This window comes from Somniosus microcephalus, chromosome 23 (genome assembly GCF_052327205.1).
Source record: "Somniosus microcephalus isolate GS21.2 chromosome 23, FLI_Smic_1.0, whole genome shotgun sequence".
NCBI lineage: Eukaryota > Metazoa > Chordata > Chondrichthyes > Squaliformes > Somniosidae > Somniosus > Somniosus microcephalus.
Genome location: NC_141009.1, coordinates 20174150 through 20192399, shown reverse-complemented (window position 1 = coordinate 20192399; position 18250 = coordinate 20174150). Strand labels below are relative to the sequence as shown.

Genomic DNA, 18250 nt, shown 5'->3' with positions numbered 1-18250 from the left:
ATTTAAGCAACTTAGTATTTACACTCACAAATACTAGACCTTCGGACAAACTCGGAGTTAAGGATCCAGGGAACCACCCATCATGGAGAGAATCCTTAGACCTATTCGTCTGGACTTGGACCCGAATACACCAGCAGCTGGCAGAGTATGGAAGCATTGGTACCGTACTTTTGTGAATTTTCTGGATGAATGTGAAGCGGATGCTCCTACTAGATTGAGGATACTTATCAACTATGTGACCCCAAAAGTGTTCGAATATGTTGATGAATGGGATAATTACGATGAGGTGATTCGGGCACTTAAGAAACTGTATGCCAAGACTCCAAATGAGGTCTATGCTAGACATCTACTGGCCACAGCCCAACAAGGGCCAGGGGAATCGATTAACTAATTCCTTATAGAACTTCGCAGGCTCAGCATAGATTGTAACTTTCAGGCAGCCTCAGCTGAGCTGTACCGCGAAGAAATGATTCGTGATGCTTTCATCTGCGGGATTGCCTCTCCATTTATACGCCAGCGTCTACTAGAAAGTAAAACACTTGAGCTACAAAAAGCTTTTGACCTAGCTTGTTCTCTGGATTTGGCAAAGAGAAATGCAGACCTCTATCAGCTGCCCAGATCTCGATCTGCTGCTGTAACTGCAACCAGACAATTCAAGCGGTCTCAGGTGAACCCTATCTTGGGGGAATCTAATTCTGATCATTCTGATGAAGAAGAGGAGGATGACCCCACTTTAGCAGCCTCTTGGCAATCTAGGAGGGAATGCTTCTTTTGTGGAGATGCTTTTCACCCTAGGAAAACCTGCCCTGCTCGCAATGCAATCTGCAGTTATTGCAAAAAAAAAGACACTTTGCTAAAGTTTGCCTATCAAGGGCCAATCCAGCTAAGGCCTACCGAACTGCCCCAATTAGGGCCTATCAGGATGCTCCAGCTAGGACCTATCAAGCTTCCTCTCGAGCTCTCTCCCGAAGAAGCACACCGAGAGTTTTAGCCACTCTCTGTGCAACGACACCAATTACAGCTGCTTGCCCACAGAACCTGTCTCATGCAGCTACAAAAGTTTCAATTAAAGGGCATACCTTAGATGCCTTAATTGACTCAGGAAGTACTGATAGTTTCATTAAGGAACAGATTGTTGCGAAATTTAAACTACATGTCTTCCCATCGGACCAGGCAATTGCGATGGCTCAGTCATCACTGAATACCAGAATCTTCGGCTTTTGTATTGTTGATATGACACTTAATGGTCGCATGTATCCCTCCACCCGACTTTCGGTACTCAAGGACTTATGTAGTGATCTCCTCTTAGGGCTGGATTTCCAGAAACAGCATAAGAAACTCACTATTGAGTTCGGCGGATCCAAACCTGGTCTTACTATTTCTAATATACCGTCTAAATTACCGTTTTGTGCATTATCAGCAGCTTCACTGGATGAACCCTCATTATTTGCCAGTATTCCGCCTCGATGCAAACCAATAATAACAAAATTGCGGCGCTTTAATCAGGAAGACCAATCTTTTATTGAGGCTGAAATCTCTCGACTTCTAGCAGAGGATATCATCGAACCATGTTCATCGCCCTGGCGGGCTCAAGTCGTCATTGTCAAGAACCCTCTAAAACCTCACAAACGACGACTATGCATTGATTATTCGCAAACCATCAATCAATATACCGACTTGGACGCCTACCCATTGCCACGCATTGACGATATGGTTAATAAACTGGCCGAATACAAAGTGTTCTCAACTTACGACTTAAAGTGCCTATCATCAGGTACCCTTGAAGGTCTCAGATAAGCAGTACACGGCCTTTGAGGCTAATGGACGGCTGTACCAATTTCGTCTCCTCACATTCGGGGTTACTAATGGAGTGGCTGTCTTCCAACGGGCAATGGATGGCCTGGTTAAACAGGAAAACCTAAGGGATACTTTTCCTTATCTTGATAACATTACCATTGCAGGTCACGATCAACAGGAACACGACGCCAACCTCCAAAAATTTCGGGATGCCCTCCATCGCCGTAATTTGACCCTGAATGAATCCAAATCTGTTGAGTCGCAACCGACCATCAACATCCTTGGCTACTGCGTAGGCAATGGTATCATTAAGCCAGACCCAGAAAGACTTCGCCCGCTCCAAGAGCTCCCGTCACCTAAGAATCCGGCTTCTTTACGTCGGGCTCTCGGTCTGTTTGCATACTACGCTAAATGGATTCCTCATTTTTCAGACAAAATCCAACCCTTGCTGCATGCTAGATCATTTCCACTGGGAACAGCGGCTGTTGCAGCCTTTAACCTTCTCAAAAAACAGTTGGAGAAAGCGGCTCTTCACTCCATCGATGAGAATCTCCCTTTCGTGGTTGAATGTGATGCCTCGGAGGTGGCGATCTCGGCTACTCTGAATCAGGAAGGTCGTCCTGTAGCATTTATGTCCAGGACCTTACAAGGTGCCGAGCTACATTATCCTCCGGTTGAGAAGGAAGCCACAGCCATCACAGAGGCAGTACGGAAGTGGAACCATTTTCTAGCTCGCCAGCACTTTACATTAATCACGGACCAACGATCAGTCGCCTTCATGCTCGATAATCGAAAACGAACCAAAATTAAGAATAATAAAATACAACTTTGGAGGATGGAACTGGCCTCTTTTGGTTATACCATTCTCTATCGGCCAGGCAAGGAGAATGTGGCCCTGGACACCCTCACACGGGCATTCTGCTCCACTATGTCGTCGTCGACTCTCATGGATGTCCACAATGGATTGTGTCATCCTGGCGTTACGCGCATGCTACATTTCGTACGATCACGGAATCTCCCTTTTTCCACTGGAGATGTAAAGAAAATATGCTCAGAATGCCGGCTTTGTGCGGAATTAAAACCTCAGTTCTTCCGCCCCTCAGATGGTATACTCATACATGCAACCCAACCGATGCAACGACTTAGCATCGATTTTAAGGGCCCAGTGCCCTCTTCAACTCGGAACACATATTTGCTCACCATGATCGACGAATATTCACGTTTTCCGTTTGCCTTCCCCTGCTCCAATATGCTGGCGTCCACAGTAATCTGCTGCCTTGAGCAGGTATTTTCTCTGTGGCATGCCGGCTTATGTTCACTCAGATCGGGGTCCATCCTTTATGTCAAGGGAACTCAAGGACTACCTCTCAGAACGGGGAATTGCTACAAGCAAAACAACACCATACCATCCCATCGGAAATGGGCAGGTAGAGAGGTATAACGGTATCATCTGGAATTCCGTACGTCTCGCTTTAAGATCTCGGGGCCTACCAGACCAGCAATGGGAAACAGTGCTTCCGGATGCATTGCACTCTATACGGTCCCTGCTTTCTACAGCCACAAATACTACACCTCATGAGCGGTTCTTTGGATTCCAGCGTCGCTCATCTCATGGGACATCACTCCCGTCATGGCTAACTACTCCTGGACCTGTATTACTCCGAAGATACGTTCGGACGTCTAAAAATGACCCTCTCGTAGACGAGGTCGAACTAACCGATGCCAACCCCACCTATGCAAACATACGATATTCCGACGGCCGAGAATCTACCGTATCATTACGGGATCTGGCTCCCTGCCCACCAGGACCTAGTGGGACATCGGGTGATGGCATTTCACCAGGAAACTCTTGGGACCTATCGGGTACCCCTCTCCAGGATCCTGATCGGACACCAACTAGCTTGGTGCCGGTAGAACCCCGTGCTCAAGGTTGCGACCCTCCCAGTACCGCGCATGAAAGTACTGATCCGCCACAGACCAGCTCTGCACCTCCCTCTGAACAGGGGCAGTCCGACTTTGAACCTATTGGGGCTCGTACACGGAGCCATGATCTCCCCGACCCTTCACAGGGTAATCCAGGCCACACAGACTCTGACCAATGGCCAACCGCATGTAAGCGGACCAGCGACCCTCTACGACGGGAACCCAAACGGGTGCGACTCTTCCTCGTTCGGCGGCTGCGGAACAAAAGGTAGACCACAGCCTCCTAATCCTGCAGGAGGGAAGAATGTGATAATAATAAAAACTTCCGGGAAGTTATGTCATCACTTCCTGTGAACTATGAACTGTGTACATACCTCACTTCCTGTCATATGTCACTTCCTGTTGGACTGGTATAAATACTGGACTGTTCAGTATTGTAAGAGGCTTCTACCAGAGGCATGGTAAAGACCTCTCTTGTATATAGTGTGTTTGTAAGTTGCTTAAAGCTTACCTTAAAGTTACTTGATGTGTAAGACTCCTTTTCTTACATCAGTGAGTGTTCAGAATAGAATGACATCTCTTGAGGAGCGATGGGCATCTATTGAACAGAGAAACCAGACCTTCATGGAAGTCCTTCTGAGTAGAACTGCCAGTGCAGATACGGGTCCCCATGGCCCCCTGATGTGCAGCAAGCCACTTCCAAGCGCTGGCCCCTTCTAGCCTGTGCAGCTTCAAGTGGGTGAGCAGCAGCCTGGCGCTCCTGTTGTTGCTGCTGTTGTTCCTGGTTCTGCTGGTGCCGCGGCTGGTGTTCGAGCTCACCTAATGCCCAGAAGGGAAGGAAATAAATGGCTCCCATGCTTCTGGTATATGCCTCCGTTGAGGAAGTGCTGAGTGAGGGTGGCGAGAGGGGTTTCCCAGGAGTTCACACTAGAGATGTGTGTGAGGCTCCAACCTTCCACAGGTGTGGTTAAGCCTGGTAAAAGTTGCCCCAGGCCTGAAACAACAAAGTCCTGCCACCTGCAAATGATGACTGATCAAATCTCCTCTTTAATGGTTGACCTGCAGCTGATAGTCAGCAAGCCAATAGTGCTCACGTCAGGTTTCACAGGCGTGATCCCCACCAGGCGTGTTTTACATGGGCAAAGGGCTAAAAATGCAAGGGCCTGTTAAAATGGGATTATAAAGGCCAATTATTGCTGATTAAGGGCCTTAAAGACCAGTCCTGCCTGTTGGAGGCGGGACTGATTCAGGACCATCAGACACGCCTGGGTTAAAATGGCTCGGGGTCGGGAACCAGGCGGGGGGGTCCCGACCCCTAGTTTTTGTGATTTTAACCCCCCACACGCCTCAAAGCCCGCCTCACGGCTGAGTTAAAATCGACCCCAATATTTCTGGAAACTATGATATTTTATGCAGAAGCTGCAAACTGGCCATGTTTGAGTTAAATAGAACCATGCTGCTGAATTCAGTTGGAGCTTCCCTATTTCTAAGATGATAGTTTCATTTCTATGTCTACAGTATAATGTATAATGTTCAAAATCTGGAATCAAGTATGTTTCTATAGTGCAATGTACAGATACAAATGTGTTACTGCTGTGCTTTTCTCCAAAAACAAGATTATGAAAGGATAGTAATACAGTTGTGATGTGCACTTTTCATTGGATATTATATAAAGAATGACTACATAGAACAAAGTGAAGACCGTGGTGTGAATTTCCTGCATTTTTGAAGAAAATATATTACATTTTAAAAACATGATGCAAAGTGTGTTCGAAAGACTATGGGTAGAATTTTCAACTTGGGTGGAGGCTTCAATTGAACGAAAAATCAAGTGGATGTATAACGGGCGGTCAATCCGCTACTGTCCATCTTGCGCCCCCACCCATGTTAAAAGTTCTGCTCAATGAGTTCTCCTTTCTATTTACACTCAGTTTATTTCGGTTTGCCAGCTGCTTAAAAGGAAAACGGAGTTTGCAACAGTGTTTTTGCAATAACAGAAAATGCTGGAAAAACTCATCAGGCCAGGCAACATCCGTGGAGAGAGAAATAGAGTCAACGTTTCGGGTCGAAACCTGTTGTGTCCGTCAGTAGTAAGACACAGGCTGCAGGAGAACGGTACAACAGGTGTTTACTCAACGTGGCTCACTCTGGAACTGAACTGTACAGATTACTACTCAGTGCTATATACAGGTGTGGTCACTGCCGGTACTACAGTATACATGAGCTGTAAAAAGTAGTTCCCCCCTTAAAGGTATATACATTACAAAACCCTTCTACAGAACTGACAGAAAAGGCAGGAAATGAAACAAAAGGCAGTTTGGGGGCTGGGAAATGGGGGAGGGGATGAAAGAAGAATCAAGTGTTTTTGCAATAGCTGAAACAAATGACCAGAGACATTTTCCAATACTGTTGTTAAATACGACATTACTTTTCCTAAAGAGCACAACATTACTATATATCGTGCTGTTAAACTTTACTTCCACAATTCTCAAATGAGAAGCACTCCTGCTACCACATTAGGCCAGTCCAAGCAAGAATGATTACATTCCCACTCATTGGCAGTTTAACACAGTTTCCAGACAACACATGGTATCGTGACGCAATAGGATCACAATCTCATCTGTGACTTCTGCTGATTAGAGACAGTGGAAAACTTTCATCCAGGCATAAAAGTGCCTGGATGAAAGTGTAAATCGGCCACCTGTTATAGAAACCAACGTATTTTAATTTATCATTGAGAGACCAATTGTAATTCAACCACCAGCTAAGACCAGAAAGATGACATGAATACTAAAATATTTTAACCAACTAAATTCTCTACAAGCTGACATGTCCAAATGTTATTAATCTTCTTTACCCCATCCAATTTTCTCCCCTTCCCCACTTTTTGTTGGTTTTCAAATCACTCAGTACGAGTATCAGCATCAAACACTCCCAAGTCAAGTCTTGATACAGAACGTAGCTCTTTCTACACTTCTCCAACAATGGGATAAAAATAATAATAAATGCACCCGTGATGATTTCCTGTTTGGTATATCTACCAAAATTGTAAACTCTTTCATTTAGAATGTGTTGACAAATTCTTTAGAAATAACCAATATCTTCTAATCACTATCAGTAGCTGAATTGTGAATGGTATTAAATGTATGGATATTATGTAACCAAAAAGCAAAAAAAATTGCAGATACTGAAAATCTGAAATAAAAATAGAAAATGTTGGAAATTCACAGCATGTCGGCAGGCATCTGAGGAGAGAACAGACATTTTGGGTGCGAGTCCTTAGTCAAAAGTAGTTAAAGCAGTTTTGGCAAAGTTCATACCTGAAAATTCAACTCCTTTGTTCTCTGCATCGATACTGCTTGGCCTGCTGAGTGTTCTCAGCATTTTCTGTTTCTTTTTGAAATGATGTAATCCCACTGATATCAGCTCCTTAATCAGGTGGTTTTGCAGAAGCTCCGAGTCCAGTTTAGTAAGTGTGCAAAGTGTGACAGGTATGGGGATTAAGGAGCTACTAAGCAATGAGATTAGAAGATTGGTGCTAGTCGACAAAATTTCAGTTCAGAAAATCGGGAATTGGTATCCAAGATATTGGTTACCTATTACACAGTACTTCGGTGTCTCACCTGGTTGGGCGAAAAGTAAGACGAGACAGCTAGGTGTTAAGTAACAGCCATTATTGGAAACATCTAAAAAGCGAGAGTAAACTCTTGTTAAGTAGGTTAAATTACACAATTTTTCTAAACAAAAACCATTAGAATAGCAGTGTTTTTATACAGCATTTTTAAAATATTATGTTGGGATGAGGCTGGACATTCTTGCCTCAGAATCTACATTCCCATGCCAGAGACTTGGGTTGGGATTATCACAGAACTTGGCCAAATAATTTGAGGGACCCTGGCTATTGTTCATACCCATATCCTAGCCAAAAAAAAAATTCCTCAATCAACATCAGTAAAACAGATTATCTGGTCATTATCAAATTGCTGTTTGTGGGAGCTTGCTGTGTGGAAATTGGCTGCCGCGTTTCCTACATTACAAAAATGACTACACTTCAAAAAGTACTTCACTGGCTGTAAAGCGCTTTGAGACGTCCGGTGGTCATGAAAGGTGCTATATAAATGCAAGACTTTCTTTTTTACCCACAGAAATTGGATCAACTGCCCAAATTCATTACACACAAGAGCCTTACAACCAGCAGAGAAAGGAGGTTTTCAGGCAAAAGGCCAAGCAAACAGTTGGTTGCCACATCCTGACACTACAGTAAATGCAACTGGTGAAAACAATGCAAAGGAACAAATCATCTGCAATTATTCATGGTCACAGTCACAGAGGATACTATTTGTCTCTTTAATTAGACATGTTTCAGTGCCGTGAGAGGGGCTGAAACCAGATTGGAGAGATTCAAACATGGAGTTTCGAGAACACATTAAAGAACTTGAGAGGAAAGAAAGGGGCAGTAGTTTGCAAGGACAGGGGGAGTGATGACAGTGGTTTTGAAAGAGAGGGCGAGAGTACCCCTCTGGAAATTCAGGGCAGCATGATTTACTGCCACAGTCATGAATGTTTGTTATTTTCAACTCAATTGAGAAGATAGTTAAATGTAATAATAATAACTTGTGTTTATATAGCACCTTTAACATCATAAAACGTTCCAAGGCGCTTCACAGGAGCGTTATCAAACAAAATTCGACACTGAGCCACATAAGGAGATAGATAGGCCAATGACCAAAAGCTTGGTCAAAGGAGGAAAGAGAGGTAGAGAGGCGATAACTATTGCAAAGTGTATGTTGTGTCATTGCTACTGTCCTTTTTATTATTTGACACATTTGCTTTGCAGTTAAAGCCTAATGTATTGTTGTTCTGCCACCTTCCAAAGTCAAGGATAATCACGAGAGTGGGAAATAAAACTGGTAAGGTGAAATAAAGAGGAAAGAATTCAGTTCAATTCCTGGACACATTACTAACTTTACCTCGGCAAATTTATCTGGGCAAGTGAAAGCACTCTCTTGAATATAGGGATCAAAACCTCACCTACAGGAGTAGTCAGAGAGGCTAAACCCAAAGAGTAAAAAACATTTTTTTTTATATGCATCATTCTACCTATACGTATGGTTGCCCTGAACACTTAATAGCAACAACCTGGGAGTGGTCTGATGCTTTTGCTCTGTCGTATTATTTTTGAAGCCAATGGAAAATATTTGTTTTTATTTGGTAGCTGGAAGTAAAAGTCTGTTAATCAGCATAAACCCCACTGATGCTTGTAACTCTTCTCTGAATCTTTGCCATTGGATTGCTGATCTTCTGAAGATAGGGTGTCTTGAACTACACAGAATATTCAAAATGTGCCCTCACTAAAAACTTATACAAAATCAAAGTAACTTATTTAAAATTCAAATCAAATGTCCTAAAGTCATATTCAACAAGTAATCAGCTCTGTTGATAATAGGTTCCATTGGCTGGGTACTTTTAGTGAACCGTCAACATCACATCCAAAACTATTGTTCCACCTATGTTAACAGACATCCCTTCACTGTGTACGTATAATTTATACCTCTGTTGGGCTTATAGGGCAGGTGGTTAAAAGTCCAAACACTGTATGTAGCACAATAAACAAAGGCAATGTTCTCCTCTGGGTGTAAAGTTTAACCAAAACATTAGGTGCAAGACTGATAGAAAGCAGTTATGAAATGTTCTTGTTTTTACCACTATTGAGACTTTATTTTCTGCCGAGTTTATTTTCCTGTTCAGTTTAGCTAAGAATTTCATACATTCAATTTGGTTTACTTTTGATAAAAATGATTCTTTCTTTTCTACAGAGCACAAGATAAATAAAAAGAACATGTGAAGTAATATATATATATATATATATATTTTATATATTAAGATATTAAGACTGACTGATATGGCACTTGGAAATCTACATCCCTGAACCACATTTGTGAATTGCTTTAACTCATACTCCCTACACAAAAGACAAAATAATCCATTCCAGAAAGAAGCTAACTGGGTTTAATTTTAAATCCACAATAAAGCAGCCAAACTAAAATTTCAAATGAAACAAGTATAATAGAGATTTTACAGTTTGAAGCAAGACGGAACTCTCCTTCCATCACATGCACAATCAAAACGTCCAACCTGATGAGCTCCAAGAATTGATTTAGGGCAGATGGCAGAACACAGACTAAGGAACAAGTGCAGGTCAAATTAGTATAAATATTTTAATAACCTGGAATTACTTCTAAAATATGTGGAGAATGCTGACAATGTATTAAAAAAGCGCATTAAGAATTGAACCATTGCATCTTCATCATAACTAACATCAACGGTAAAGTTGCACCACTCTATATTTTTAACAATTCATTAACTACAATGCAGCCTGACACACACATTTTATGCATTGTAGTCCTATGTTTGTATATAATTTGCTCAAGTTAAAACATAACTGCAGTTGGAATGCAGTAAAAACAGTTAATTACCAAGGATGAATGGCATACTGAACATAATTACTAGCGAAAGATAAGGAATGGAATAAAGAGTGATTACCTTTCATCGGTTAAAAACAATCGGCTATTTCTTAAATCAGGAGAATTCTTGGGAGAGGGAGATAAACCAGTTTTCAACAGAAATATTATACAGTCCCCTGATTAACGTAGACAGAAACACAAATCTTCTGAAGCTGTAGACATAGTTACACATTCTTTGTATGCTGTGCACACAAGTTCACAGATCAGGTTAAATGCTTACATAAGTTTAAACTAAAGATAACCATTAAGATAAAGAAAAATATAGCTCTATTCATTGGTTGGTTTGCATCTCAAATCACAGTTATTTCCTTGTAAAATACTATGCTTCACTGATTGCACTCAGCTCAAAGCATTTCAAAATTAGCATATAAGGCTGTACAACCAGTGCCTTTTCTGTAATATGCTGCGTATGAAAAATGCTACTCAACCAGCAAGGCTTAAAACCAACCTTAACAACCAGCAAATGTCTAATTGTTATTTAGATTGACTAGCACATGAAAGAAATTGCATTTACAGTATATAGCACCTTTCACAACTTTAAGATATCCCAAAGTGCTTCATATCCATTGAATTACATTTTTCTAAGTACAAATGATGCAGCCAATTTGTGCACAGCAAGGTCCCACAAACAACAAATGAGATATATGACCAATTAATCTGTTTTTAGTTGTGGTTGAAGAAGAAATATTGGCCAAGGCACCAGATGGACCTCTTGCTTTTCTTCAAACAGTGCCATGGGCTCTTTTATATCAACCTAAACAGGAAGATGGTGCCTCTCATCCCAAAGATGGCACCTCTGACAATGCACCACTCCTCCCTCAGTACTGCAACAATATCAACTGAGCCAAATTGACATATTAACAAACACCATCTATTAACATGCATTCATCTCCTCAATTTAAAATGAGTCAAAATAGAGTGCTTTCTTATATTAAATTATAAATCTAAATACTGGACATCCCCCGCTAATTTTTCCATGATACTGAGACATCTTAAGATTGCCTCAGTCCCGGAACAGTCTCCTTTGTAAAAGATCACAATGTTGGCCATTTACTTTTTTGGTTAGTCAGGTAACATGCATATGATCGCATTACCAAGCCAGATAGACTCTAAACCAAGCTACTGAGAAATTCAAAGGGAGAGTTTGTTTTTTATCTGTTTATATTCTCCACTTGTAGAGACATACCTGCACTTAAATCTACAGAGCTTAGGTGCAAGTTCTTTGCTATTTTAGAAAAGTTTGTACTGCAATAGATGTAAACATCAAAAACTTAGGCCTAGAAATTTGTGTTCGCCACGAAAGTTAACGGCCGCTGAAAAGGTCCGCAACACTAAGGAGAATAAATTCGTCTGGGGGTCTGGAGACTGGTGGCACAGTGCTAACCTTCTGTGCAATGCCCTCCTGGTGGCGTTAGTGGAGACCGCCAAGGCAAAGTTCCTGTCCTGAAATGGCGCTTGAGCTTTGCACAGCCTCTGGGAGCAAGGCTGTGGTGCTCGCAAGGAATTGTGGTCAATTAAAAGGGCCAATGCACTCAGAACTAATACAAATTAAAATGCAGTTTTCAGCCCTTACCGCCTTTCAAAAAGAAATAACATTAAAAAGTCCCAAATGTGATTATTCAGCTCTTAAAGCTGAATTCCCTTCTGAACCTTAAAAAAATAGGAAAATTGCTTCAGCACCAATACAAATGGCTCAGCAAGCCAGGGAAGGGGCACCCAGGGTCCCACACGCAGCATTCCAGCTTTGTGCAGGGGGTCAACACTGCAAGACAGGTCCTCTACTCACAGGGTCCAGGAAGCCCTCTCGAAAGAAGGATGTGGGACTACATCACTGAGGCCCCCACCACCTGGCTCCAGTGCCCAAAGAAGCTTCATGACCTCAGACCACTGGTCAAGGTCAGTGAATGCATCTTCAAAAGCCATCCCCTACCAACTGCACCACTAGCCTCACACACTGCTCAATGCACAACCAACCGCCCCAACCCGCCACCCCAACCAAACAACAATCTATACTAATCACAAGGCACATCTCCCATTCCTAGCCTCACCTCACCCCCTTGGAGGAGACAGTGCAGGCCATTCTTGGCAGGGGCATGGCTGAGCGAGCCCCTGGCCAATGGCAGAGCTGAAAGGATGAAACATGCTGGTATCGTCATACATTATCCTCCTTGTTGCTTTCCCGTCCTCCCGTCACTACAACTCCACCCTTGTGCCTTCCTCATTTCACACACCCAAGAAATGGAATTGGTGGAGGGAGGAGGAGGAAGAGAGAAAGAAGGGAGGAGGAGGAGGGAGAGAGAGAGAGGAGGGAGGGGGAGGAGGGAGAGAGAGAGAGAATGGAGGGGCAGAGCAGGAACAGAGAGAAGGGTGGGAAGGGAGAGAGAAGGGTGGAGGAAGAGAGAAGGGAGGTGGAGGTAGAGAGAGAGAAGGGAGGAGGAAGAGAAGGAGGGAGGAGGAAGAGAGAGAAAGGAGGGGGCAGAGCAGGAAGAGAGAGAAGGGAGGAGGAGGGTGAGAAGAGCGGAGGAAGAGAAGGGAGGATGAGGTAGAGAGAGAGCAGGGAGGATGAGGAGAAAGGCGGAGGAGGAGGGAGCGAGAGAAGGGTGAGAGAAGGGAGGAGGAGGAGGAAGAGAGAAGGGAAGCGGAGGAAGAAAAGAGAGAAGGAGGAGGAAGAGAGAGAAGGGAGGAAGAGGAGAGAGAGAAGGGAGGGAGAGAAGGAGGAAAAAGAGAGAAGGGAGGAGGAGGAAGAGAGAAGGGGGGAGGAGGAGGAAGAGAGAGAGAAGGGAGGAGGCAGAGAGAGGAAGGGAGGAGGAGAGAGAAGGGAGGAGGAGAGAGAAGGGAGGAGGAGAGAGAGAAGGGAGGAGGAGAGAGAGAAGGGAGGAGGAGAGAGAAGGGAGGAGGAGAGAGAAGGGAGGAGGAGAGAGGGAAGGGAGGAGGAGAGAGAGAAGGGAGGAGGAGAGAGAGAAGGGAGGAGGAGGAAGAGAGAGAAGGGAGGAGGAGGAGGAGGAGGAAGAGAGAGAAGGGAGGAGGCGGAGAGGAAGGGAGGAGGAGGGAGAGAGAGAAAGGAGGAGGAGGAGGAGGAGGAGAAGAAGAATGAGCCTGACAGCATTGGTCGGGGGAGGAATCCCATGTCTAGCAACACAGATTTGTGACTTTTTAAGAAATATCTGTAAACATTGAATTTGGTGTGTTGTGACTGTATCTCTCACACACTCACACAAACTGGGGGTAATTTTGACTTTGGACAATGGTGTAAAACGCACAATATCGGCTCAGCCACCCGCTAAGCATCTCTCCTGATTTTTGTTTCCACTGTGCAAACGAAAATAGGGAGAGGTGTTTAATGGGTGGCCGAGCCGATATTGTGCATTTTACACTATTGTCCAAAGTCAAAAATTATCCCCGCTGTCTGTCACAGCTATAGGAAAATGTAAACATTCCGGTAACAAAACACAGGTAGTAATTACAGATTTCAAAATTCAACTCCTCTCTCTCCGACAGCTGTTAGTGACTAGAATGGTTACATTTTCTGACTGTCAGCGTAACTGTTGATAATCAGGAGACATAATTAGATGCTGCTGCTTCAAAATTCACCTAATCTTTTATGAAAAATTAACAATTGCAACGAGGAAAACATGCTGACTCTCTGAATTTAATGCACTTTCCACATTTATAGAACATAAAAATAGCCACAACAGGTGTGTAAGCAGTAGGCTGACTTTTAAGGAAAAGTACACACTGCCTTTCTGTTTACAAAAAGAGCTCTCAATATTCAAACAATTTTGAAAAACCTCTGAGCAGAAACTGCTGGAGTATTCCCTCAGTCCAGCTGATTGAACAGTACTGGAGTATTCCCTCGGTCCAGCTGATTGAACAGTACTGGAGGACAGGTAGACTATCCTTTATCCGAAAACCTCGGGACCAGCCGTGTTTCGGTTTTCGGAAAATTTCGGATTTCGGAAGGTATTTTATAAGACTGGGAAATTTGTCGGGGGTGGGGGTCGGCGGGGGGGGGGGTCGGGGTCGGCAGGGGGTGGGGGTCGGCGGCGGGGGGGGGTCGGCGGGGGGTGGGGTTCGGGCGCACGACTTACGCTGAACTAAAACACTTTCGGTTTTCAGAGGATTTCGGTTTTCGGAAGTGCGGATAAAGGATACACTATCCCTTATCTGAAAGGGTGGGGGTCGGCGGGGGGGGGAGAAAAGAATATCGGACAGGCCGCTGCAGCTATCGGACGGGCCGCTGTATTGTTGGGTTCACTCTCCCGGTATACCTCCTTCACACTGCCCGGCTCGGCCTGCAATCTCCTACCCAGGAGGAAACTCAGTGACCCTCTGCCCTGCTCAGCGTAAGTCGTGCGCCACTCTGGTCATGTCGTGCGCACGACTTACGCTGAACGAAAAAACCGTCGGTTTTTAGAGGGTTTCGGTTTTCGGAAGTTCGGATAAAGGGTAGTCTACCTGTATTCCCTCAGTCCAGCTGATTGAACAGTACTGGAGTATTCCCTCGGTCCAGCTGATTGAACAGTACTGGAGTATTCCCTCAGTCCAGCTGATTGAACAGTACTGATGCAAAATGGACCGTTTCTGGTTGGGGCAGACATCGCCTCTTACAAAAGGTGGGAATTCAGGGCCAGAGTGATCTCCTGGACTAGTTTTGATCGCCCAGATTGGTCGGAGAGGAATTTCTCAGAATTTTTCCCCTCCAAATTGGCCTGGATTTTTGCCTCTCCCAGGAGATCACTTGGTTTCAGGTGGGGTGAGGAGAGTATATATTGTAATACAAGGTATCGCAATTGTGTGGGAGAGGCTGGATGGACCAAAGGGTCTTTACCTGTCCATCATTGTTCATATGTTCATAGGACCAAGAAGGGGAGATAAGCATAAACGATACAAGGGCAAATCTCAAGAGACAGAAGTACACAGGAGCGTACCAAGCTATAAAAAGAATGAGATGGGAAGAAAGTGAGTGTCAGACAATAGGCCAATAGAAGCAGTTGAGGAATGGGATTGGGCAAACAAGTGTTGCAAAACGTTCCATCAGTGACACAGGAATATACATAAAAGGTGGATTTCACATCATACAAAGTTACACAACTGGACACTCCTAATGGCTTGATGAGTTTTTCAGTGGGTTCCTAAGTTATATAGACCTGGAGGTTCAGGTTCAATCCCTCATCCATGCTAGGTTTACTAATCTCAACCAGAGTAACAGTAAGGGCTTTACTAGGGGGAGGGAGAAACCAGCAGGGTTCCTACTTATGATTGCTATCCAGTGCAAATGCTGTTGTGCAAATGCAGAGGGAGAAAACATTTTTTTTTTTAAAAAGTAATCATTTCTGTATGTATTTGGTCAATAACTTTCCCAAATTAGGAAACAACAGTATCAGACAAAATCAAATTTAAAGTTGTATAAGACTTCAATTTCTGTTGCTACAATCAATAGTCATCAAAATGAGCAGCTCCAGCAAAAAGTGCACTTTGTTTTTCATATTAAAATGCAGTGAATTTGAATTAAATGATTTTTATTTCCGTGCTGCTCAAATTGCACGCCGTACCGAAGATTCACCCTCCAAGCTGGCTGATCACCCAATAGTCCTGACACGAGGCCCATTTTGAGAACTAGGCCTCATCAGCTTAGGGCCAACGGACTGGGACAAAAAGGCGCGCTTTGTGGAAGCTAGTCAGCTCTGGGCCTCCCGATCTTATGGTTCCGGGATGGAAGGTGGTAAGTCTCAGAGCGGGTGTCTGTAGTGGCAGCAGCCCAGGTTGTTCTCATGGAACCTTGGGAAACAATCCTGTTCCTCCCGGCCCTATAAAAATAAATGAAAAGAATTGCTGGGCTCTTCTTTGGCTGGACTGCAAGCTGATCCTGGGTGGAGTGTGTGCAGCACTCGCTTCAGCCAGTACAGTCCTAAAATGGCAATCGGCATCCTATGTACATCATAGGTCTCCAATTTGCATATTAAAAGGGCCTGATTCAGCTGGCTGAAGCAGTTGCCCATTGGGAGGCCCTACGGAAGATAGGGACAGCCATACCATTGGCGGGATTGGGACAGTAAGTAATTCCCCAACGTTTCCAGTGTGCTATCGGGTTTCCGCTGGGCAGGAGGCCTCAAAATGTCCCCCACTGTCTTAAAATGTTTTAGCTACTATTTTCAACATTTATATAACTAAGGATAGCAACTTTTTTTTCCAATATTCAATAGTATTTTTACCAATTAAGGAATCGTGTAGTTTTATGCTGCCGATTTCCAGATACAAACACAGAACATAGTCTTATTTCCAGTAAATTGCCTAACCATTAAGGGGGGAAAATTGGATTGCGCCCCTTTTGGGGTGCTAACTTCGTGAAAAAGTTAGCACCCCAAGTGGGAGGCGGGGCACTACTGGAAGCACTCCCCCTCCCTCTTGGGGCACTACCATTCAATATCACGGTGCTACGTGCAGCAGCGCCGCGGTACTACAGGCCTTCCTCTGCTCATCAAAGGGGAGGGGCCTAGCGCAGCGTGCACCGGGGTGGCGACAGGAGTGCCAGGCTGACCGATCGCAGCCGGCACCGGCGAAAGGGGGCCTGCCCTTTAATTTGCGCCATCCTGGCCGCAGACACGGCAACCTGACCCTGTCGGACATAGCGTCCGGTGGTAGGTCAGGGGGTGCAAACAAAATTTGCATCCGGGGCATTACGCACGGCGATGATGTCATCGGCGGAGGCGCAGCGCGCGGGGCACTACCAGCAACCGCCGCTGCTAACCTCCCGCTGAATTTCACAGGAGGAGTTAGCAGCACCGCACCCGGGAACTAGTTGCTTTGTGCCCCAAAAGGGTACTAACGGGAGGCACAAGCAACCCAATTTTTCCCCCTAAATGTCAAAAGTCTTCTTTCAGAAATGAATGCTTTAAGCATCCACCTATGAAAATATTGTATTTGCGAGCATTTATAGACAGACCATCATTTTATGGCGAGACCTGGGATGAATAATTTTTTTTTTTTTTTTTTAAACCAATCATCTTTTGTTTTTAAAACATTTAAATTATGCATTTTGCGGTACTGCCTGGCCCCATAAATTAGCTTTATGCTATAGTGAATCAAGCTGTGCTAATCAGCTGTGCTAACAACTGTGCTTCTACCTCCTTCCCAAGATCCACAAACAGGACTGCCCTGGTAGACTCATCGTTTCAGCCTGTTCTTGCCCCACAGAACTTATCTCTTCCTATCTCGACTATTTTTTCTCCCCTTGTCCAGTCTCTTCCCACCTACATCCACGACTCTTCCAACGCCCTCCACCACTTTAACAGTTTCCAGTTTCCTGGCCCCTACCATCTCCTTTTCACTATGGATGTCCAATCTCTCTACACCTCCATATCCCCCACCAGGATGGCCTGAGGGCGCTCCGCTTCTTCCTTGAACAGAGGCCCAACCAGTCCCCTTCCACCACCACCCTCCTTCGCCTGGCTGAACTTTTTCCTCACATTGAACAACTTCTCCTTTGACTCCACTCACTTCCTCCAAATTAAAGGAGTTGCTATGGGAACCTGCATGGGTCCCAGCTATACCTGCCTTTTCGTGGGATGTGTGGAGCATTCTTTGTTCCAGTCCTACTCAGGTCCCTCCCTCACCTCTTTTTCTGGTACATTGATGACTATCGGTGCCGTTTCCTGCTCTCGCCCTGAACTAGAAAATTTCATTCACTTTGCTTCCAATTTCCACCATTCCCTCACCTTCACATGGTCCATCTCCAATTCTTCCCTTCCCTTCCTCGACTTCTATCTCTGTCTCCATCTCTGGGGATAGGCTATTGACAAACACTGACTCCCACAGCTACCTGGACTACACTTCCACCCACCTCGCTTCCTGTAAAGACGCTATTCCATTCTCTGTTTCTCCGCCTCCGCCCCATCTGCTCCGACGGTGCCACCTTCCATGCTAATGCTTCCGACATGTCTTCCTTTTTCCTCAACCGAGGATTCCACTCTACCGTGGTTGACACGGTCCTTGACCGTGTCCATTCC

At 44.6% G+C, this 18250-nt stretch overlaps 1 protein-coding gene across 4 annotated transcripts in view; it reads right to left on the bottom strand.

Annotated features, from left to right (window-relative positions):
- Positions 1-18250, bottom strand: part of LOC147101722 (disabled homolog 2-interacting protein-like) — an 824147-nt gene that overhangs the window by 507103 nt on the left and 298794 nt on the right. The window contains exon 1 of one of the 4 annotated variants that reach the window (XM_085965571.1): positions 7041-7397. The exons of the other annotated variants lie outside the window; for them this stretch is intronic. Within the exon in view, the coding sequence (XP_085821697.1) occupies positions 7041-7104 (64 nt within the window). The 5' untranslated portion in view covers positions 7105-7397. Of the gene's footprint in view, positions 1-7040; positions 7398-18250 lie in introns of those variants that run through there. 4 annotated transcript variants of the gene reach the window in all.